Genomic DNA, 25,138 nt, shown 5'->3' on the forward strand with positions numbered 1-25,138 from the left:
TATTATTGCAAAACATGGGTCCCAAACAGGATAGTCTGTCTTTTACCCTTTTTCTGATGTCCTCTTCTTTGGCAATCACTTTTCTTGGCAAACAATTTTTAGTGACATCTTGCCACGAGTGTAAAAACAGTAGGTAATAAATGCACAGATCTTGAATCACTGTGTCTTGAAGCATTAAGACTTTTTATGGCAATGGCCAAGGGAAAGGTGGTACTTTCAAATGTATTTAACTCTACAGACCTTTGCAAGGAATTTATGAATTAAAAGACCAACACAACAATAAAGCTCTAGAAATAACTATGTTTTTAGATAAGCATATACCAGCTAGCTACAATCTACAAAAAATCAAAATATAACCTCGATGATACAATGAGAAAAAACTAAAAGCCATTCTCAATGGCATAACTGATAAAAAAGAAAGATCTAAACCAGCAACTGGGTTCAAGAGGCTATCACTAAAAATAAATCAGTATTTTATAACACTTTAACTTACTTTAAGCATGACAAAAATAAACAGGTTTGCTTCAACCAATATGCGTTTTTCAAGAAGCAAAATATTAACTGTGAAATTACCATATCATTTGCTGGTTTGATTCGCGCTACAGTGGTGCCCTAACATGACTTCTGCACCTTCCCCGGCACTGCTTCCGGGCTTGTGTATTTACTGGTAAGATATACTGTGGTATGTGGAGGTCACTGTGTAAACTTGGCCTCCGCAGGCTTCTCACACGGCTGCTTTGCCCCACTCATGTGTTTTCCAATATCCGAGTAGATAAACATTGGAATATTCAGTTTACCTTCTGAATCTTAATTCGGAGTGCAGGGAGGGTAAAAGGAGTTGTATTTTTTTAACGGGCAGACAAGGAGCATAACATTAAAAACAATCATGTTTGTTGCGGGCCTCACATTTAGCAGGTTATAATTGTTTATTATTCACTATCACAAACTTTATGCAGATCTAGTGTTTACATCTCGCAAATGTCAGAAGTGCTTTTTTTAAACCCAGAAGCACTATTTAAACTGGTTATAAGTCCTGCTTATTTCTGGTTCATCCTGCGTTTGCAATGGAAGGAAGAAAGTGTATCAAGTAACATTCTGTCACAGTAGACCTTGCCACTCTTCAGGGGGAAGAGGTGGTGTCTCTATCTCTCTCTGAGCTTCAATAAATGATTTTTGAGGAAGTAGCTGCTGCTTCTGGTATTTCTGATGGCCCTACTCCAAAAAGAACAGCTCTTAATCCAGAAGGGGAGATATATGCAAGGTGCTCATCTATCAGAACTCCAGGGTTTTCAGAGATCTGAAATTAATGTTAGAGGTGATTTTATGCCCAATATGAAAATCTAACTCCTGATCAACTGTCATTAGGAAATGGATGCTTTTGAAGGAATTGAAAGATATGAAGCCCCTTTGGATAATCAAGTGTTGTAGCGTGGATGGTTCCAAAGGGAAAGTCTGCTCTCCTTTAATTGTAGATAGTTCTCTGCCATTCATCTGGCTCTTTTGAGATGTGCTCCTCTCCTTCAGAGCCAGTCTTAGTCCAGACTGACAAGCAGTTATATCAACAATAAGTGTACTACTGGGGATCTGATACATGTTTGAGTGGCTAAGACCATTTGGTTTGGGGGAAAAAACAGGCATAGCCCGTTAAGCATCTTCTCTCCCAGGGTTAGAGAAAAAAGCAGCAGTATTTGCTTTCATTTGTTGGTCGAAGTGTTTCAGTTGCTAACAGCTCAATTCGATCATCCCTCGCTGGACGTTCTTCCCATAGAAGACACCACCCCTCTTTCCTAGTTCTGTTCAAAGGTTTGGCATCAGAAAGCCTGGCAGTGGATGCCCCATCTCCAGTTTGGCCTCCTCTCCCTTCCTTCCCAGAGTGCTGAGAAAGATTTGGAGGGAGAGAGCATCTCTAACCTTGACAATACCCTTTTTTGGCCTCAGAAGCCCCAGTTCATGAGCCTGCTACAACTAGCTGTGGCTCCTCAATTTCACCTTTTAGAAACAACTCCTTCCCTTCTGTATCGTGCCTTGTTCTCTCAGGACAATGTCACCTTCAACTTGCAGCCTTTAGAGTGAGTGGCTAAGGTTGCCGTCTCAGGGTTGTTCTAGAGCAAGAGCATTGGACACTCAGAAGTCCGAGAAGCCATGTACCATTACCTGTTAAATAAACATTGAGTTAGGTTTGAATCCTGTGTCACATGAAAAGTAACTTGAGTCCAAGATGTTGTAATCCCTTTCTCATTCTAGATTAACTACAGGGTGTTTCGAAGGGTCTGGCCCCTTCCAAATTAGGTGTTCAATGGGCAACAGTTAGTACCTTCAGAGAGTCACTGTGCTTCCTTCAGCTGCACAACTGCCAACGAGTTTCTACAACAAATGCCCGATCCTTCTCTCTCACTACATGGGAACTGCCCACAATTGTACAATGTGCTCTATTTGAGCCTTTACAAACTGCTTCTTGTTCTTGACTTTCTGCAAAAAGTTCTTTCTTGTAGCTATTACTTCGACCCAGAAATGAGGAGAGTTGGGGCTTTTGTCATTCCACCTCCTTACTAGGGTAGGTCGCTCCCCCTGCCGCTGCAGCTCCTCCAGGTTCCTGAGTTCCTGAGACCCACCTCACAGTAAGTACCCCCCCCCTCCCAGCCCCTCGCTCTGCCCCGCGCTACTCACCCTCTCTCCTGCTCCTGCTTCTTTTCTTCTTTTCTTCTTCTCTGTTCTTCTGTTCTTCCTCCTCGCTCCTCGTCTGTAATCTTCTTCTGTACTCTTCTTTCCCCCGTCTTCACTCTTCTTCTCTTCTTCCTCATCTTCTTCTGTGGTCTTCTGCCCTCTGTTCTTCGTTTTTCTGTATCTTCTTCTGTGTTCTTCTGTGTTCTTCTGTGTTCTTCCGGTCTTCCTTTCTTCTCTCCTTCCGGTCTTCTGATCTTCCTTTCTTCTCTCCTTCCGGTCTTCTGATCATCCTTTCTTCTCTCCTTCCGGTCTTCTGTTCTTCTGTTCTTCTTGTCTTCTGTTCTTCTCGTCTTCTGTTCTTCTTGTCTTCGGCTCTTCTGCCTCCTCCGTTCTCTTCTCCCCGCGCCTGCCCTCCTGCTCCTGCCTCATCCCCCTCCCCCACTCGCATCCCCCTCTCTATCTCTCCTATCTAACCCATTCACTATCTACCTCCCTCACTCCTCCTATCTACCTATCTCTCTATCCCACTATCTAACTCCCTCACTCTCCACCTCCTCCTATCTTCCTATCTCTCTATCTATTTCCCTATCTATCGATTTCCCTATCTATTTTCTCTATCTATTTCTCTATCTCTCCCCCCCCACCCCTCTATTACCTATCTTCCTATCCTCTCACTCTACCTCTCACCCTCACCCACCTCTACAACCCCCCCTCCTCTATCTTCTCAACCCTACTCCTATCTTTCTCCCTTATCTCCTAAACCTCCTAACACTCACCCCCCTCCACCCTTAAACCCCCCTCCCCCAGCTCTTCTCACTCTACCTGTCCCCCCCCTCCCTCGCGCTTTCCTGCCGCGACCCCCTGCACGCCCCCGCCCCCCAGCTCCCATTCGCCCCACCTGACCCCTCCCCCCCATCCTACCTCATATGGCGGCCGCTGCGCAACTGCGCAGCGGGCGCGCGCAGCGGGCACGCCAGAGGCAAGCCCGTTTGCGCCCGTCCGCGCCTGGCCTGCGCCTGGCCCGCGCCCAGCGCCACGACCCCTGGTCCCCAGCTCTCCCAAGTCCCGCTGACCCGCTACGACCCCACCACCCTCCACGCCCTCAACCCAGGACGCTCCAACACCTGCTTCCAAGCTCACCCCAAACGCACCCATGGACCCTTCGCCTGCAACTCCTGCAAACGCACCTTCCACCACGCAACAACCACGACCACAAGCCCACGAGCCATCAACCACCTCAAGTGCATCCTAGTCAACGCTCGCTCCGTCCACAAACACGCCATTGAACTCTGGGACCTCCTGGACTCCATAGCACCGGACGTCGCCTTCATCACAGAGACCTGGATGAACGCCTCCTCGGCCCCTGACATCGCCACTGCCATCCCCGAAGGCTACAAGATCTCCAGAAAAGACCGCACCAACCAGGTAGGAGGAGGTATCGCCATCGTCTTCAAAGACTCCATCAGCGTCACCACCTCCACCGAAGACACCCCTCTCGCCGCTGAACACCTGCATTTTCAGATTCGCACCGATCCGAGGATCACCCTCAGAGGATCCCTAGTCTACCGTCTAGACGCCATCGCCGACTTCATCTCCCCGCACGGCCTCGCCTCGCCGGACTACATCCTCCTAGGTGACCTCAACTTCCATCTGGAACAAAACAACGACCCCAACACCACCACCCTGCTCGACAACCTCGCCAACCTCGGCCTCAAACAACTGGTGAACCCCGCCACCCACATCGCCGGACACACGCTTGACCCCATCTTCTCCGCCAGCAAACACGTCTTCTTCAGCCACGCCTCCGCCCTACACTGGACCGACCACAGCTGCGTCCACTTCACATTCCGACGCGAGACCCGCCACCTCCGCACCCAACCCATCCCTCGTCGACAGTGGAACAAGATCCCCGAAGAGCAACTCTTCTCCGCACTCGCCGCCAACCAACCCACCCTCACCACCGACCCCAACGACGCAGCCCTCAACCTCACAAACTGGATCTCCAACTGCGCAGACATCCTTGCTCCCCTGAAACGCACGCATCGACAGACCAACACCAAAAAACCTCTCTGGTTCTCTGACACCCTCAAAGAATCAAAGAAAACTTGTCGCGCCCTTGAGAAAGCCTGGCGCAAGGACCGCACCGCTGACAACATGACCGCCCTCAAGAACGCTACCTGCGAACACCACCACCTGATCCGCCCTGCCAAAAGGAACTTTTTCACCGACAGACTGGACAAAAACAGACACAACAGCAGAGAACTCTTCAGCATCGTCAAGGAGTTCTCCAACTCCAGCGCCAACGCCGTCACGCCCTCACAGGATCTGTGCGAATCCCTCGCCACTTTCTTCCATCGCAAGATTAGCGACCTCCACGACAGCTTCGGACACCAGACCCAACCATACACCACCGAACCAGCATCCACGGCCATCACCCTCAACAACTGGTCCCACATCAACACGGAAGAAACCAAATCCATCATGAACTCTATCCACTCCGGCGCCCCTTCGGACCCCTGCCCGCACTTCATCTTTAACAAAGCCGACGACATCATCGCCCCGCACCTCCAGACCGTCATCAACTCTTCTTTTTCTTCTGCTACCTTCCCCGAATGCTGGAAACACGCCGAAGTCAACGCCCTACTAAAGAAACCTACGGCTGACCCAAGCGACCTAAAAAACTTCCGCCCCATCTCTCTTCTGCCTTTCCCAGCCAAAGTAATAGAGAAGACCGTCAACAAACAGCTGACCACCTTCCTGGAAGACAACAACCTGCTCGACCCCTCACAAACCGGATTCCGAACCAACCACAGCACTGAAACCGCCCTCATCTCAGTCACTGACGACATCAGAACCCTGATGGACAACGGTGAAACAGTCGCCCTCATTCTGTTCGACCTCTCGGCTGCCTTTGACACCGTCTGTCACCGCACCCTAATCACCCGCCTCCGCTCCACCGGGATCCAAGGCCAGGCCCTGGACTGGATCGCCTCCTTCCTCTCAAACCGTTCCCAAAGAGTTTACCTCCCTCCGTTTCGCTCAGAACCCACCGAGATCATCTGCGGCGTACCCCAAGGCTCATCACTCAGCCCGACACTCTTCAATGTCTACATGAGCCCCCTCGCCAACATCGTACGCAAGCACAACATCATCATCACCTCCTACGTCGACGACACCCAACTTATACTCTCCCTCACCAAGGACCCCGCCAGCGCCAAGACCAACCTACAAGAGGGTATGAAGGACGTCGCAGATTGGATGAGGCTCAGCCGCCTAAAGCTGAACTCTGAAAAAACGGAAGTCCTCATCCTCGGTGTTAGAAATGGGGTTTTTGGTTGGCAGTCAGGTTACCCTCTGTCCAAGCAAAAGCCCTCACTCTAGTCAGGGTAAGTCACACACTATCCAAGATTATCCTGTGCCCACCCTCTGGTAGCTTGGCACGAGCAGTCAGGCTTAACTCAGAAGGCAATGTGTAAAGTATTTGTGCAATAAATCATACAATACCACCATATAGCACCACAAAAATACACCACACAGTGTTTAGAAAAATATATAATATTTATCAGGATAATTGTAGGTCAAAAAGAAATAAAGTTGCAATGGAAAATTGTAGAAATATCACAGGGAGGTGATATAAAGTGTCTTAAGTCTTTAGAATATAAACAAAGTCTCTTTCAAGCACAAGTACCTGGTTGGGAGTGGAAAAATCTCCTCAGAGGGCCACAAGCGAAGAGGTGCGTGGAAAAAAGGGTGTGTGCGTCGATTTCTCCCCAGCACACACGGACTTGCGTCGTTATTTTCCACGCGGGGAAGTCGGCGTCGTTTTCCGGCGCGCGGACAGTCTCTTTCTGTGGATCGCAGGGATTACCAGATGTCCCGGGTCTGTGCGTGGATTTTCCTGCTTGTTCTCCGGCTGCGCGTCGGTCTGCGGGGCTGCGCGTCGAAATTACGATCTCACGGCAGGCGTTGCGTCGATTTCTCCTCTAGAGGTCGGGCGGCGTTGTCCTTGCGAGGCCGTGCGTCGGATCTTCGATCGTCCCAAGAGCGTCGCGTCGATCAGCGTCGGAGTGCGGCGTTTTTCTCGCCGCGAAACAAGCTGTGCGTCGAAATTTTCGCCGCACGGAGCGTCCAAATAAAAGAGGGAAGTCTTTTTGGTCCTGAGACTTCAAGGAACAGGAGGCAAGCTCTATCCAAGCCCTTGGAGAGCACTTTCACAGCCAGACAAGAGTTCAGCAAGGCAGCAGGGCAACAGCAAGGCAGCAGTCCTTTGTAGAAAGCAGGCAGGTGAGTCCTTTGAGCAGCCAGGCAGTTCTTCTTGGCAGGATGTAGGTTCTGGTTCAGGTTTCTTCTCCAGCAAGTGTCTGATGAGGTAGGGCAGAGGCCCTGTTTTATACCCAAATGTGCCTTTGAAGTGGGGGAGACTTCAAAGAGTGGCTAAGAAGTGCACCAGGTCCCCTTTCAGTTCAATCCTGTCTGCCAGGGTCCCAGTAGGGGGTGTGGCAGTCCTTTGTGTGAGAGCAGGCCCTCCACCCTCCCAGCCCAGGAAGACCCATTCAAAATGCAGATGTATGCAAGTGAGGCTGAGTACCCTGTGTTTGGGGTGTGTCTGAGTGAATGCACAAGGAGCTGTCAACCAAGCCCAGCCAGACGTGGATTGTAAGGCACAGAAGGATTTAAGTGCAAAGAAATGCTCACTTTCTAAAAGTGGCATTTCTAGAGTAGTAATATTAAATCCGACTTCACCAGTCAGTAGGACTTTGTATTACCATTCTGGCCATACTAAATATGACCTTCCTGCTCCTTTCAGATCAGCAGCTGCCACTTCAACAGTGTATGAGGGCAGCCCCAATGTTAGCCTATGAAGGGAGCAGGCCTCACAGTAGTGTGAAAACGAATTTAGGAGTTTTACACTACCAGGACATATAACTACACAGGTACACGTCCTGCCTTTTACCTACACAGCACCCTGCCCTAGGGGTTACCTAGGGCACACATTAAGGGTGTCCTATATGTAGAAAAAGGGGAGTTCTAGGCTTGGCAAGAACTTTTAAATGCCAAGTCGATGTGGCAGTGAAACTGCACACACAGGCCTTGCAATGGCAAGCCTGAGACAAGGAGAAGGGGCTACTTAAGTGGGTGGCACAACCAGTGCTGCTGGCCCACTAGTAGCATTTAATTTACCAGCCCTATGCACATAGAGTGCACCTTACTAGGGACTTCTAGGTAAACTAATAGTCCAATCAGGTATGATTCCAGGTTACCATGTTTTAGGGGAGAGAGCATATGCACTTTAGCCCTGGTTAGCAGAGGTAAAGTGCGCAGAGTCTATAAACCAGCAAAAACAGTGTCCAAAAAGCGGAGGGAGGGAGGCAGGCAAAAAGTTAGGGGTGACTACCCTAAGGCTGTCAGGTCTAACACTCGGCAACACCCCGTCCACCTGGGACGACTCCTGGTGGCCCACGGCCCTCGGCACCGCACCGACCCCCACAGACCACGCCCGCAACCTCGGCTTCATCTTGGACCCTCTTCTCACCATGACCAAGCAAGTCAACGCTGTGTCCTCCGCCTGCTTCCTCACCCTCCGCATGCTCCGCAAGATCTTCCGCTGGATCCCCGCCAACACCAGAAAAACCGTGACCCACGCCCTCGTCACGAGCCGCCTGGACTACGGCAACACCCTCTACGCCGGGACCACAGCCAAACTCCAAAATCGCCTGCAATGCATTCAAAACGCCTCGGCCCGCCTCATCCTCGACATACCCCGCAGCAGCCACATCTCCGCACACCTGAGACACCTGCATTGGCTCCCTGTCAGCAAAAGGATCACCTTCCGACTTCTCACCCACGCACACAAAGCCCTCTACGACAAGGGACCGGAATACCTCAACAGACGCCTCAGCTTCTACGTCCCCACCCGCCTCCTCCGCTCCTCTGGCCTCGCACTCGCTGCTGTCCCTCGCATCTGCCGCTCCACGGCGGGTGGGATATCTTTCTCCTTCCTGGCAGCCAAGACCTGGAACTCCCTCCCCACCAGCCTCAGAACCACCCAGGACCACTCCGCTTTCCGGAGACTCCTAAAGACCTGGCTGTTCGAACAGCGATAACCCCCCCTTTTTCCCCTAACGCCTTGAGACCCGCACGGGTGAGTAGCGCGCTTTATAAATGTTAATGATTTGATTTGATTTGATTTACTTAAAGTTTTTTTCTGATCAAGCTGTTATATGACCTGGTCTAGGTTTCACTCCTAGGGCTCCTTCCCAATTTCATGTGTCTCTGGAAATTGTGCTCCTGTTATTTCATCCTGAAGGACTGAGTGATTCAGATCAGCCTTTAGATGTTCACAGAGCACTGCTAAATTATTTAGACAGCATCAAGGAATCTTGTGCTTCGGAATTCCTTTTTTTTATAGCTGGAACAGGTGGTAAGATTTAGAAACCCACTTCTGCTATATTGATTGGTTGGGTTTTGATGTCTATAATTCAAGCATATTCATCCCTGGAGAAAGCTTCCTCAGTAGGTGTTCAAGGTTGCTCAATGAGTGACATGGTCATCTCTTCGGCAGAAGCTACAGGGGTTCACCTTCACAAGATCTGTAGGGGCACTATTAATGCATTTAACACTTTTGGTTCCTACTACCTCATGGATGTTTTATGTGCAAGCACTGCCTGTTTTATTGCTGAATTTACAGCTGCTGCTGCTGTTAAAACACCTACATTGTTTCTTTAATAAAGTGCTGCATTACATTAAGTACTATGATTTTTATTTGTGTCTATTTTAACAGCTTTGGACATCCACGTATATGTATGGAGTAGTACCAGGAAGATGGAGAAGGAGGTAATGTTCCAATTACTTACCAGTAATCTTCAGCATTTAGAGTCCTGGTCTTTCTTGTTCTAGTCCTGCCCTCTTCCATTCTGGACAATATAATAGGATGTTGCTTATGTCTGCCTTTAGTATTTGGTGTTTCTAGAATGATGGTGGATGACTTATGAAACTGGAGGGTCTCGTGAAGGATTACTGGTGATAGTTAAAAGTCTTTCTTTCCAACTATATAAGACATAGGCCCTCATTACGACCCTGGCGGTTTGTAACCGCCAGGGCCGCTGGACGCGGAGGCACCGCCGACAGGCCGGCGGTGCCCCGTGGGGCATTCTGACCGCGGCGGCTTAGCCGCGGTCAGAGAAGGGAAACCGGCGGTCTCCCGCCGGTTTCCCGCTGCCCCCAAGGAATCCTCCAAGCCGGCGCAGCTTGCTGCGCCGGCTTGGGGATTCCGACTCCCCCTCCCGCCATCCAGTTCCTGGCGGTTCTCCCGCCGGGAACCGGATGGCGGGAGGGGGAGTTGCGGGGCCCCCGTAAGAGGGCCCCAAAATGTATTTCACTGTCTGCCTTGCAGACAGTGAAATACGCGACGGGTGCAACAGCACCCGTCGCACATTCCCACTCCACCGGCTCTATTACGAGCCGGCATCCTCGTGGGAAGGGAGTTTTTCCCTGGGCTGGTGGGCGGTCTTTTGGAGACCGCCCGCCAGCCCAGGGCAAAACTCATAATACCCTCCGCGGTCTTCTGACCGCGGAGCGGTATTACGGAGGGCGGAATTCTGGTGGGCGGCCTCCGCCGCCCGCCGGAGTCATAATGAGGGCCATAGTGATTGTCTCCTGGGAGGCTTGCCATTTCATGTATGGAAGGACTGTGATAAAGAAACCCAGGACTCGGAGTAATGAAGATTACTGGTAAGTAGTTGGAACACTACTAAGGAGGTTTACATGTTGATACTATGGATGCAGAGTTCTTCCGGAAGGAGAGACCCTTGTAATGGAAATGCTCCTGCCACCCAACTGCAAGCGTTGATACTAAAATCTATAAAATAATTTAAAGCTCTTCCTTTTGCAGCTGCTTATCACGAACAGTCAAGATTTGTGGTAGGATAGTACTAAGTTGCGTAAACACCTGAAAACACACAAACACAGCTTTTACCAATTGCTTCAGATGTAGAGAACTATCTTTCTTAAATAATGATGATATGCTATCTGTTCACGTTCTGTAGTCAGCTCTGAAAGATGTTTGATGAATTTAAGTGGGCAGATACATTTAATGAGTGTAAGTAATCCTTTCTTGGGTATTGTGGAAGATTCCAGGGCCTGGAAGCAACCAGAAATCTATAGCAATGGAAGAGAGATTGGAGATGTGCCTGAAGACATCTGTGTGAGTAAGACTTGTTTTGATGCATGGGCGTAAGGCTGATGTGCACCTCCCTGCCTATTAATGGTGTGTTAAGGCTTAAATAAACATGACAGTGACCTTTGCTTGTGACACAGGAAACTCAACCATGTCTAGTATTTGTACTGAAGGTAGGCAGATCAATATAGATTGGTGTCAAGGGTTGTGACCCTGAGTCCATGAGAAGATGACTCACTGGCAGTCTCTTTATCGGTATGGGTAGCTGGAAGAACTTTGTCCACTGTATAAGTGTTCATCATATGCCATGCACAAACCTTTGTGCCCGAACAGCCACCCTAATGTTGGAGTCCCAGTGCCACACCTGTCACCCAAGGACTATACTATACCATTAGCAAACTGATAGAAACAAGTGTAAGAAATATTAGTGAAAATTCTAACTATAACCACCGCAGCTATCTCTCCTTTCAGGATGGTGTTGCTTCCCCCTTTTTTAAACTACCTCTAGAAAATCGAGGACCTGTGTAACGTTATTCCATAATTAGTGTTGACATCCACAGACCACTGCCTGAACAATGGAGATTTTCACAGTAGTTGTTGCAGTTGCTATAACCATTATTGTTCAAGTGTTTGCTTGGAAGTGTGCATGGAAATTTGTATGGTATATTTATGCTGCACTAAGCAGAATATCTAGCTTTGACTCAATAGAGGGTATTTGGGGCACTTTCTGCCATTTTACAATTCTTTTACATCCCACTGAAGGCAGGAGCAGAATATAGAGACTTCAAACTGAGTAAATCCTGTTCCCATAGGAGCTTTAGTACAGGAATGACCTTGATAGACTGTTGTAGCTATGAAAAATAAAAGTAATGATGTAAGATTTGGCTTTCCTTTGCTCCAATGGAGAGATCAACCGCAACTGAGCAATTCTTTGTGAGGAAATGAAACTTCCAGTATTTTCCTACGGACTGTCTCTGAGAGGACTGTCCGAGTGTGCCTTCACCTTTCAAGATATCATCATGAAACTCACAATATTCTCCACCATCTCCCTCTAGAAAGTCCTCTTCATCCAAGAGGACCAGCCTTGGATGTAAAGGCCAAGATGCAGGCTGCAGGCCTGTTTAAACCCACACCAATACCGACAGAAAATGGTTGAAGCTTAGAAGCAACCAAAGGAAACTCGAATGTAAGATGAGGCACAGGAGCAGAAAACTCTGATTCAGTTTTGTAACCTGAAGATGGAGAGTCACAGCAGATACGTTTTGAGATTTAGAAATTGGCGCCTTTCTGTTAAGGTTGAGGTTGTGAAAGTTCATGAACTTCTTGTGCAAAGGGCCTATTACACGCTGAAGAATATCACTGCTGCTCGCGATATCAGTCAGTAGACATTACGTGGCTCTTCCTTCCAGCCACAGCCTCCTAGCTGAGCGCTTAAACATACTCTTGTTCTGGTCATCCACATTAGCAAAGTGTTCCTGGAAGACACCACCATATGTTTTGTAACTGATAAAGATAAAAGTATTTGATAAAGAGGGTGTATAAACTGTTAGCTCACAAAGACCAGTATTTATCTTGCTTTGGAGTGCAGGTGGAAAATCTGATGATGTGTCATGATATCACTACTGATGTGTTTTGTGATCTCAGCTATGGCAACATCCTGTGTGAGATTATCAGTGGTGTCTCTAGGCATGATTGAGGAGAGAGCACAAAAAAGCCCACAGGTAAAACTGGCAGGTTCACCTCCAGTGGGCATATATTAATATAAAGTGATTTAAAGTGTTTAAGCAGAATGTGACATTACTATGGTCTGTGAAAGAGGCAAGATCTTCGGAGTGTCTCAATCACTTGCATTGTCCTCTTCAACCCACTCTTTTCAGGAGACTTTGTTAGACATTTATGCTCTTTTTCTTCTCCTATCTTTCTAAAACATTCATTCTGCATATCTCACACTTCACCTTTTTCTTCCCAGCACCCTCTTTTCACTTTCACACACATTTCCTTGCATCTTCTTGACTTCACTAATCCCTCAAACACACAATGCACCCACTCGCTGTACGCACTGCATTTTCTGAAATTTTTGGCCTGTCAATATTTTGACGGATGTGTACCTCAGACAGCCAAGAATATTTTATAGTCTTTGTCCCAGTTTTAGAGACGACAACGTTTGATAAAAAAAACATGTCACCCTTAGTTCATATTTTGTTAACTTAATGTCATAATGAATTTCACCTGGGATTACAACCTTTCTTACATATTTTGCTTTCTTCTCACAGTGACATAATAGCAGGAGAAAATGGTTATAGTTTCCATTACTCCTTATACCCCCACGTAATACATCTGTCTTTTAACAAATTACATCTGCTCATGAAAATGACAGTCAACACTTAAGGGTGAGCTAACCCAGCACTAATAAAATGTTTTAAAAAACTACTAAAAATATGAATATCTTAAAATAGGTCATTTTTAATAGGACTGTATAAAAATGCACATGCATTATCAACAGTATAAGTACCATTACGTATAAACAAAAGCTTTAAAAATCTCATCCGGTGCTTAGGCAATGCAGGGCACACAAAGACCACATGGTCAAAATGTGAGCAAAAATTACAGACTCAATTATTTTCCTTAATTCTCTCCCTGGCTCTGGTTATACTTCTTAGTAGCATTTGCAATCTGATTTGAAGAATCAATCATCACATAGAATGAGCAATATTCCAACTCAGAAATGGCTGCATTATCTTAATACAGGAAAAGGCACGTACCAACATACTTCTGGAATCTAATAAAGAGGTGGCGTCTAATTCTTATCTCAGCTTAGGGCTAGAATTTTTAAGAAATACCCTAAATGCTCACATTGACATAGATGCCAGTCCCCTTGGTTAATTTTAAAGCATGATAAGGCAGCGTGAATGTGCTGTCATGCCTCTAGTCAATGAAGACCTCTTTCCACAATAATCTCTTTAGGGAGTTGTCACTCGAGTGGATCAGCCAGAAACCCCACTGTAGAACAGCCACTAGACCCAGTATAAATGTACTCACCAGACACATTTCTAAGTGCTGGGGCACTATGGGGGCTAAGGTACTCAAATTATTTATTCTAAAAATAATTTTCCAGAGAAGACCACCTCACAATGGTCACGACCTCTAAGGTATAAAGCAAACAGGGAGCAATTTTTAAACGATATTGCTAAGAAGGAAGAAAAGGTATCCACGGCCATGAACGTCATAAAACAAGCTTACCCCATTAGCATGGCTCATGACTTTGGCGCGCGCATGACTTATTTGATTTCGCTCAGATAAATTAAAACAACATTTTTTCCTAGGTATAAATAGGACTTTACCTCTTCTAATGTTTCAGCCCCCAGGTGCAAAGTATAATTTACTCTATTTAGTGATAATTGCCTTTAAATACTAAAATGTTACTTTTAGAAGTGTTTATGTTTAAAATGGACACCTGCATAGAATTTAGTAACTCAAGCCTTTCTTGTAGGCCCTTAGGTGTCAGGCCTAATGCAGCTATATCATTTGCATACAGCGAACAACACACATCCCACCCTCCCCCCATGTTAGGAGGGCCACCTGTATAAAGGGAAATAGCCTCTGGTAGGTCATAAACATATATTGAGAAAACTAATGGGGTGAGAAGGCAACCTTGTTTAAAACCATTGTTGATCGAGATTTTTGTAGAAAGACCCTGGATTCCTCCCTATACCTGGCACCATGTAGATGAATGAAGGGCTATTAATAAATGGAACAACTATTAAGGAATACCTAGAGCATTGCGCTTTCTCGATAAAGTTGGTCTATCGACCTGAACGAAAGCAGTTGAAAAGTCTATAAAAGACACAAAAACAAAACTGCCCTGTTTTCACATACTTTCTGCGATTGTCTGAATAACTGAAATGTTATTGAGGATAGAACAATTAGCCCCAAAGCCAGCCTGTTGTCTATGAAGAGTTTCTGTATCAGCTACCCATTGTTGTAGATGTTTGAGTAAGCTCTAAGCAAAGAGTTTCACCACCTCATCCAAAAGTGCTACTCGGAGAGCCTCCATCTCCCTTCTTGAAAAGGGGTGCAATAGTACTACTTTTCTGTCAGGGGGAGAACTACTCCCTTCTCACAGCAATATTGAAAAATTGGAGCGAGAAACTGGGACCAAAGTAACTATTCTTTTTTAAGAACCAAAACTGAAATCCCATCTGGCCCCATAGCACTTGAACACTTCGACTTCAAAATGCAAGATTTAATCTGGGCAGGTGAGGGAGAGCCATACTCACAACATGCATTAGCTTTGAGGGTTCCTACCAAGGAAGCTGGGCACAAACTCACAACATTATCTGCATAGAGTTCCTTTAAATAATGTGCTCAGGTATCGCTAACAGAACAAAGCACAGCACCCTTTATAGTTGCACATGCTTCTTCTTTCAAAGATTAGAACTTCCTAGTGTTCTTAGTAACTGCAGCTTCTCTAAGGGCTATCCATTACGAGTCAGCTGGTTTTTGCTTAACGGTTAATCTAAATCTTTTCTTCTTCAAGTTCTTAATTATTTTACCTCTTACATCAGAGTGATAAAGAAACTGACGCCTGATCAGCAGATTTAAAATTTTAGATATTTCCCTAACTAACTTAGGGACTTTAACAAATTGATATTCCACATTATTGTGCCTACCTGGCTTGGCCCAAGTGCAATCAGATTTTTACCTTACAAAAAATTCCCATCCATTGGGTTTATCACTAAAGGGTTAAACAGCAATCATTTTAAATGTTCTAAAGCCCTTCTTAGGAAAATATTTATTTCGGCCAGTCTTCTTTCGTCTTAATGTGTGCGCCCAATATGTATATTTTCAATGAGAGATAGGCCCTTTGTTTATTCCATGTACATATTCCTCAACAATAATACCTACTCTAAAGTAGAGGATTTTGTGGTGGGTCAACAAGTTATCAATTACCTTGAGATTTAAAAGAAGACCAAACATAGAGAAGAAAGCTATTACATAATTAATGATAGAGAAACAGGTGTTACATTTGAATGTGTAACTTGCTAGTTTATCATTTTCCATTCTACAATTACAAATTACAGAATTGTTTTTTTCCCCCAAAAATCCCAACAACATAGCCCTGCTTGTACCTAATCTGTTTGGTGATGGGAAGGATGGACTCGGAATATTTAAAGATTCAATTTGATCAAAATCCTCCGACTCTTCAATTGCGAGGTTGGAGACCTCGGCAGTCCGGTCCACAACTATAAGTATCAGGGCTTCTTCTTCATCTGATACAATGATTTGTGTCATATAGGAGAACATACTTTTACAAATGAGGTATTCTGTGAGCCGGGAGCAAAATAGGCATTCATTAGTAGAAAACGATGGACCACAGAGGAATCATGCAGAAACCCTGAAAATCAAATACTCTCTACTAAGCGGAATGTGTGTGAGAAACTATTTTAGTAGCATATATGCTTATTATTCAGGAGAATAAAAATTCCCTAATTAATAGCAAAATATTTATTAAGAATATTGTCAGAGGGATTCCAGGTTTCCTGGATGCAGATTATATCAGCCTTAAGCAAAGCAAGCAAACAAATGTTTGTTCTGTCACTGAGTCGCTAACCACATTCCACAAGATTACATAGAAGCTTGTATTCGAGTTGAGAACCAAACCTGCAAGAAAGTGGTTGGCGAGAATTTAATGATTTTGCCAGCCATTGCCAATTCTGAGGCTCCTCTACTGTTGTTGCCACAGGCAAATGTTCTGTGGGGGAAACAAACACCATTCTCCCAATAGGGGCTAAAGCTATTTGAGTATTCTGTGCCCTTGAAAAGGGAACCTCTTCCTTTAGGGCTGAGGTTAAGACATTCCTAATAGTCTCACCATGATTAGTATCAAATTTATCATCCAGCCATTACAAAATACACAATTCTATTTTCCCAGAAATCCAGTTCATATACGTGAGCTGCAGTACAAGATCAATGCCCGTGCTCAAAAAGTAAACACAATTTACCATAACAAAATTAGCTATAACCTCCGATTGGAATTTTACCCTTGTGTGTAATCGCGTTGGGAATAGAAAATATAAATCAACTGAATGTCACTATTTTTCACTGATGCCAGCAGGTTCATCTCAGCAAACAAGTTTAACAGGAAAGATCTATTCACTGCTACTCACTTCCATCAAACAAAGGCATAAAAGTTAAAGTAGAGAAGCTCATCAGGGAACCATTACAGTTCTTGAGACAGTATTTCAAGGGTTGGTTTTCAAATAAAAAGGATTTTTTGGAGCTGGGTACACACTTTGGTACATGAGGGTTAAACAAAGATGCATAAGAATTAAATCCTCCTGTAATGGCTTCCCTCCTTACTCCCAGTTCCTCCCCGACTTCTCCATAATTAGAAGGGGTAGAGTCTGGAGGCTGAATAAATGTCTGGAGGGGGCCCATTATGGCAGTTGACTCTGGTTGTGACGGTGAGCTGTTAATGCAGGCAGGTGACCCACATGATCTGCCAACTTGGGCTGTTCCTGTGTCCGTGTCAGTAGGAAAAGCAGCAAAGTGAATTTTACAGGGGCCCCTTTTATTGATTTGTCAAATTTTCTTACTTCTTTTCTGTGGTCGCTGGAGTAACCTTGCTGGATAGGTCAGACATAGTACTGCTGATTTCTCTATTGGGCTCATCTTGTTTGGGTTCACACACCTTTTTCTTCTGGAAGTAAGGATGTACGGGAATCAGAAAGACTCAACTGTCTGTCTTCTTTTTCACTTTTATTCTATATCCTTTTTAATGCCACCTCCTCCTGTGAACATAATACAGTAGTTTGCATATCGCATGGGCACACATAAATTTACCAATAGAAGGAGAAGGCCTACTAGCAGTCTGAATAGAACTTGGATCACTAGTGGAGGTACTTTTACAGTAAGTAGAGACTATATTTACTACTCTACTACAATCCTGATATTCTTTTATACTGCAAGTTGCATTGAAGAATTGAGGACAGGGTCTCAATGACATGGTCGGAATTTGCCATAGGTTCCTACTGCAGTGCTAAAATTGAGCTAAGGATCCTCTCCACGGACACGGAAGAGATTCAGAAATCAGAACATAATCTCCAGGTAGATTACATGAGGCTTGACCACCCTACCAAAGTCTAGTTCTGGAGAATTTTTCAGCAATGAAGCGGAAGATGGTCAAGGAGTACTACCGAAGACCGTAAGCATGACTATTAGCTTTAGACACAGCTTTTGTTAATGGAACTTCGGGGGCATATTTGCTGCAGGGTGTTCTGCCCACCTCTGCCTCGCTTACTTCAAGATGTACAAATTTATGTTTGGGAGGGTGAAATCATTATATAACTGAAATCCCCATGCAGTTAGCCCTTTTTCCGTAACTTCTATTTAAGGCCTACATAATATTAGCTTGAACCTCCAATGGCTGAGATGCTTCAACTACTATGTTGTTCACTATATGCAGAGATGTGGCAGATTTTATCATTTCATTCCTTGGCAAAAAAAGTTCTGCATTGTCCTTTTGCTGACTTTGGTCCATGAAAACAAGATGCTGCTCGTGGGGAAACAACAAACGTATTTACCTTAGCAAAGTAAGGCAAGATGGGTGCCAAAACCTTTAAGGCTCTCACACAACAGATTGGATTTAGTTTTCTTACATATCCTGTGAGCATTTACTTTGCCAGAGCACAATTTCCTGATAGTCATAATGACAAGGGATTGATGACCATTGAAAGCTGATACGTTCCACAGCTACAGTGCACCAGCATTGTGTTTCCTGGCTGACCTTGGTTTGTCTTCTCTAGGCCCCCACTTTAGGGAGCACTAACTTTTCGAAGGGACTACCAGTGATTAAAAAAAATCTGCCAACAAGAGAATGTGGACAAATCCAGGAGAAACAGCAGCAAGCGAACACCAATGAATAGGTAGCAAGTGAAGAACAGATGAAATTAGCTCAACAGTAACTGCAGGCGATCCATAATAGGCAAGCAGAGCAAAGAGCAGAGTGGCTGAAAATACAGACCACTAACACTCCGAATTATGTGGTAGGAAAAACCATTAAGTGACAGACAGCAGAAAAAAGTTGGACAACACTACCCATGACACAAGCCGCGCCGACCTAATGTCGGCCGCATCCGTGCCCTGGGGGAGCTGCATGTGTCTAGAGCATTTACTGCTTCTGTATCACTTCTGAACTGTATCAGGAACACTGACATTTCTGCATATGCTGGGGAAGGGGTTAGCAATGCCAGAGGAGAATGGAACGATAAAAAAGACATAAGTCCCTTGGTCTCAAGTTGCATCAGTTTCTAAATCGACCACTTCCATGCATCGGTGAGCTTACACTGTCACATCTAGTGCACCACCCTATAAGACCTCTTGAAAATATCTCACAACCACAATGTGCCTCTGGGGGTGTGGGCTCCAACCATACAGTCCTGGCTCACAGCCTTAATGCCAGCAGTCCTCCAATTCTCCAGACCTCCTGTGCAGGAAAGACCTCTAGAGTTGGAGGCGGAAGACCAACCTACATCCCTCCCAACTTCTGCACCAACAAGCGAAGGCAGCAATAGGCACTGTGAGGCATGGCATGGCAAGTAGAGATGATGGGCCGCTGGGCCGTCATTGGGCAATTAGCCATATAACAGTAAGCTCATCTCCCACATCACACCCTTCGTTCCTCCATATATCCACTCCTCAAACCTTCGATACTGTCACCTGTCATCTGCACCAGCCTAATTCGCAGAAGCGCAGCAACCAAGTGAGTGTCCTCCACCTCCTCTGTCTCTGCTTCAGCGAGTCATTCCTCCAGCTGTGTAACTCCTTCACATCCTTTCGCATATATAACCATAACTACAATTGGCAACCTTGCCATTGGTCTGTCCACTCTGCAGAGAGGCCAAGGATTATATGAGCATGTACTCTGATCCCCCTTATGACCCACTGATAGGCATTGATAAGAAGCTTGCACACTGCAGTCTGTCTGAACTCCACAGCTCTTAATTGTGGCACACCCACAGTCTGAAAACACACAACTAGATAGGAGCAACCCTTTTCACAATACACAATGTACATGAGTAAAATGTAAAGAGGAACAGCAGCGCTCTTCTCTGGCAGACTGGGCAGTGTGTGATTTAGCTGGCTGTCACCGATGGTGGTGGTGGTGCACAAAGGGTGGGGTGAGGGGAAGGGGATGCTGAGGGTCACGACATGTACAGACTCCACGAGACCCCCTCACAACTCCTCAACACCCCACCTCCCCCCATAACCCTGGAGATAACACATGGTACACTGGGGTGAGTTGTGGATGGCACAAGCCCTGCAACATGTCCCTTGCTTCGGGGCACATAGGCCACTGACATCAGACTCTGGCCTCAGGGCGAGGACTATGGCATGCATTTTCACAGGATGTAGGAATGTGCAGGCAGAAAATATTTAGAAAAATATCTACATCTGCAAAACAATATTCTGTATCTGTGGTCCAAAACACTGCCCCAAATTCCAGCATTAAACAAATTAAGGAGGATCTGCCTGTCTGGGAACCCCCTAAATCCTTCCCGATGAGAGGAAATACTTCCTGATTCTCAGAGAATTTGCAGAGGGACAAAACTTTTGAGCAAACAAATTTGTTTATTTTTTGACATATTACTGTCTGCAAATAATCTGCTAATAAGCAGTCAAGATAAGCAAGATAAGCAACACCTTAAAAAAAAAAAAAGCCACTTCTATGTCTATAACTACTTAACTGATTTAGACCAAATCGGTAAAGTTCAAGTTTAGAGTAATTCTGCTCAGCAGTTTTTGCTGTACTGTAGAGCAACAATTGCCAAAGGAGACAAGAAGGGAAAAATGCCACTTTGTTGCTTCCCTTTCAGTTCTCCCAACATGAAGCTGCATAAAAGTTGAAATGCCAAATCTTAGTCACTTGCAATATTTGTTTGCCAAGTGTGGTGTACATCGATCCAATGGCAGCAAAGTTATGGGCAAACCAATAAAAATGTCTCTTCAACAGAATTAGAGACCTAACGATAAATTCACAGTCAGTGTCTATCGCAATGTAATAACATCAAGTACAGTCTATAGGTTTGTTTTCCCAAAACATCAGTATCAAAAGATTTTTTTGGTGCTTGGTATGACGACCATATGTCTGTACCTTACATAGTGAAATCAATAATCATGTTTGGAAAATAGCAGCAGGCAGCAGTTTGTAACTATTAAGGCATGCCCTTTACACTGTCTTGTAAAGGCTATGAGAAATGTGTGTCCCTAAAATCAATAGATTCTCCCAAAAATATGCTGGCAGACTGCTATACAAGTGGCCACAAAATAACACATCGAGCAATGTAAACTACAACCCAATATATACTGTATGAATGAGTTCATCTGGCCAAGAACATTCCCGCTAAGGCTGGGTGCCATGTGTCTAACTACCAAGAGTCTGAGAATCATATTTGCAAGATAAATAAAGATCACTAGGCAAGTGTGAGGACACAAAAAATGAAAAGATAACATCAATTGTTATCAATTAATGTTGTGTTATCAAGATTGGGCGCTTGGGAAACGTGTGCTCTATACTTCAATGATATGAAGGTGCTGACAAATAATCACGAATACAGCTCAAAGGGACCAATTCTGGCCCAGTAGATTAAAGAACTTAATAGCATCACAGCCACAACGGGTGCACAGCCTCGTTTGGGCAAGATTACATTTGGAATCAGTGACAGTATAATAAGCATACATTACAATCAGAACCTTATTTCACAAGGTTGTGAAAGGGGTGTCCCCTCTATGATGCACAGTCCTGCGTGCCTGAACTGTATCTGTTACCGTGGATTTTGACTTTTTATTACGTTTAAATAAACTGCATCATTTTTTAACTATAACGAGACAGAAAGTGAATTTATATTTGAGTTAGACGTTAGAACTGCACTTACAGAAGGAGTGATTTGCCTGTTGAATAATGGTTTAGTAAGGAAATAAGCACAAGAGGGGAATAGGTTTTGTTTCTTGGCCCAGGGACTACGGCGGGAAGACAACCTCAGCAAAACTGTGGCCCAGTAGCCCCTGCATTCCATAAGGTCCCCCAGAGCAGGGTCTGATACACGGTTCTCTATATGACCCAAGGGAAGGATTTGCATCAGAATATATGACATACTTGAGAAGTGTTTTACTCCAAGCAGTCGTTATATTTTGTTTAATTAAATATAGCACATGGTGCCAACGTTTTGGAATTTCATAGCGCTTTAAATACAAGCTGTAATACAAGCTTGTACTCAACAGAATAACACTCCTAACAACCCTCAAAGTCCGAACGGGGTCATATGGGATTTAAAACATGACCTACACGTCTCATAAAAAATAATCAAGCACTTAACTTCGTTACACATCTTAAGTAACTTTATCTCTGTTATCCATCTTAAGTCGAAATTATTTGTAAATCAGTTTTACCCATACTCAGCTGCTGCTAGATGTGCAGAGTTCTGCTGTCCTTCTGAAACTTGAGGAGGCGGAGGAGGTGGCTGCAGAGGTCTGTTTAGAGTTCCATGCCTCAAGGTGCCTGAAGATGGTCTGTGGTCGTGCTCTTGTGCCAGATTTGCTCCCATATATTGTTGCCCATCCCCAGCTCCGTAGGCAGAAACGCCTTGTTGCTGATGAAGTGAGTGATTGGGAGTAGGAGGGTAGGAGTAATCCGTCGCATCCGATGCATGAGACCTAAAAATCAGTAAAGGGACTGGATCAACGGGACAATTCAAGCGAGTACCCCCAAGTTTATATGATTTACAACATCAAATAAAACAATTAAGACATAATAAGTTGCAAATTCAAGATGGAACGCACTGTAGTTTATGTCAGTGGTACTTCGGTAACTTTTGCCAACGAAAGTGGACCCTGGAATCGTGGTATTTAAGGTTGTGATTAATTGAGCACAGTAAGAAAACACACAAAAAATAGTACATGGCCTCAAAGAGAAACTCAAAATTCGGCACAAGAGCTAATACTGCAATACACTGTAAAGAATTCAATGTCTTCTTACATCCATGGCACATAGTACAGTACGCATTGCACAACTAACCTAATAGTAAACACGAAACGTAGAAGCAGTCTATGTACAAAAGAGATAAGGTGCGCATCAGTGCAATCAACTAGCACAGACTTCTATTCACCACATCGACATTAGTTTGAAATGTTCCCTTTGAAATGCATAAAGAACATATAGCAAATCAGAGTGCAGTACCCAGGCCAAACAAGGTGATGAATGACTATTCTGTGACTGTGTGCACAGCAAGATCCCATTATGATTCACTGCTTACCACCTGCCTCACAGTTCCCACCAGTGATTCGCTTAAGGCCACTTCCTAATTCCAAGGACAAGATGACATAGTTGAACATCGAATGTTACCTTTGACCATAACAGTGTCCCCGGTCCTCAAACTCATTATTACCAAAGTACTTTTGTCATGCTATAGACAGCACTGAACACAATGCTGCATAGAGCGAGCCCTTACTACTTCTTTGATGGCTTTCTTGTCTACTTAAGTCCTCTGCTCTTTATTGAATGGCTTTTCTCCCTATTACTGTATCTGTCCCGCACCTGAAGAATTTTGCCTTCACCCTCAAGTTTGATTTGCAATGTATCTTTCAACTACTGGTGTCATGGACCTATTTTTATGTTTTATTTATTTCTGATTTAGTCTTCTATGGACATGCATTTCCTGACACTTTCTGTGTGTTGTGTACAGTCCGAGACCACTCATGCTTTTTTCTTGCTTCCTGGGACTCCCCACCCTGACTCTTCCCTACAAATTATCCCTCCCAGTCCTGGCTAAGGATGCCCATGACTCCTCCGTGGCACCAGGCACCGTGTGGCAGGCTTCGTGATTGTCTGATGTTGCACCTTTGCTCTTGGTGCCCCCTTTCCTTAGCTGTCTTTCCCTTCTATGCATCCCTCTCCCACTCCATGGTGGCTGCTGTTATTAACGTTGACAATATCAGATGCTGTTAAAATGAGTCTGCACTAGCAAAGCCTGTAGCAATGACAGAAAGTATAGTAACCAAGGTTTTTGTACTTTCAAGTTGGCCAACAAATTCTGCGACACAATGTGACTAAACACAGCGGCCATCTTTAAAGTATGAAAATACTCAAAAAGAAAAAATGCAACCCACCTGATGAGGAAAACAACAGAATAATAACAAATAGCCCATTACTAGGAACAAATATTGTGTAGAACAGAGTATATTCAACTTTCACCATTTATAGAAAGAAAATGACTTGACATACCAAGAATCCAGCTTCACAAAATGCAGAGGCACAAAGTAAGACATCATACTCATGTGGAATGGCCTAATACTGAGGATGGAGTGGCTGCCCTATTGCTTCTGGACCCATGAGTGGCATGTGACACTGCCCACCACCACACGCTACTGCAAAAACTGCATCATCTAAGAATGTGTGAAAGTGCTCTAACATGGTGTGCGTCTTTCCTTAGAGACAGACAAAGCGTAATATATCTACTGCTTTTCACATAAGCTCCTCACACGCAACACTATGGTACCCCTCATTATATTTCCTGTTATTCAACATCCATCTAACCACCTTACCAGACCTGATTAAATCATTCAAACTCACTCACCTGTAACAACTATGCAACTAGGACACACAAATCATCCTAAAAATGGGTGGCTCAGAAGACATCTACAACTCAAAACTTGACAATTGCCTTCACGTCATAAATACATGGATGAGTAACCACCTTTCAGTACCACAAAGAGAGAGATCATGACCTGTAGAAAATAGCTCCTTCAACAACATCAAGAGATGTACGAATCCTATGGATTCAGACCTATCCTTGATACCAGACCTCAATAACAAAGTGCACTTTCAACACAATGAAAACATTGCTGTATCTGTGCATACCTTTGACACCAACAAAAGCTGTACATACACTACCTTCACACTTGTAAGCTCTAAACTAGACCAATGCAACAGTCTATACCTTGGCTTACCCAGTTTAATCATATGTAGAACACAACTAATCCAAAAGGCTGCCACAAGACTCCTTATCTGTCTTCGGCCAAAAGAACATATGTCCAGTCCTTGGACCATTCCACTGGCTGCCTATTGGTAGAAGAGCAATGTTCAAGCCACCCTGCTTTGTCTACAGAGCCTCCCAAGGAAAAGGACATTACGCTCTTAGAAACATGACTTGTCCCATTAAAAGCAACTCATACACATTCTGCATGACAAAACTACTTACTTGAAGCATGGCGGATATAAATGCATTACATTTGTTAGGCTTT

At 44.9% G+C, this 25,138-nt stretch overlaps 1 protein-coding gene across 3 annotated transcripts in view; it reads right to left on the reverse strand.

The window, feature by feature from the left end:
- WASF3 (WASP family member 3) overlaps positions 1-25,138 on the reverse strand; it is a 225,159-nt gene that overhangs the window by 13,802 nt on the left and 186,219 nt on the right. For 2 of the 3 annotated variants that reach the window (XM_069202223.1, XM_069202224.1), the window contains one exon: positions 22,289-22,552. In XM_069202223.1, coding sequence (XP_069058324.1) covers positions 22,289-22,552 — 264 coding nt within the window. The remainder of the gene's footprint in view (positions 1-22,288; positions 22,553-25,138) is intronic. The other variant, XM_069202225.1, reaches the window with a different exon arrangement.

This window comes from Pleurodeles waltl, chromosome 8, assembly GCF_031143425.1.
Source record: "Pleurodeles waltl isolate 20211129_DDA chromosome 8, aPleWal1.hap1.20221129, whole genome shotgun sequence".
Lineage (NCBI taxonomy): Eukaryota > Metazoa > Chordata > Amphibia > Caudata > Salamandridae > Pleurodeles > Pleurodeles waltl.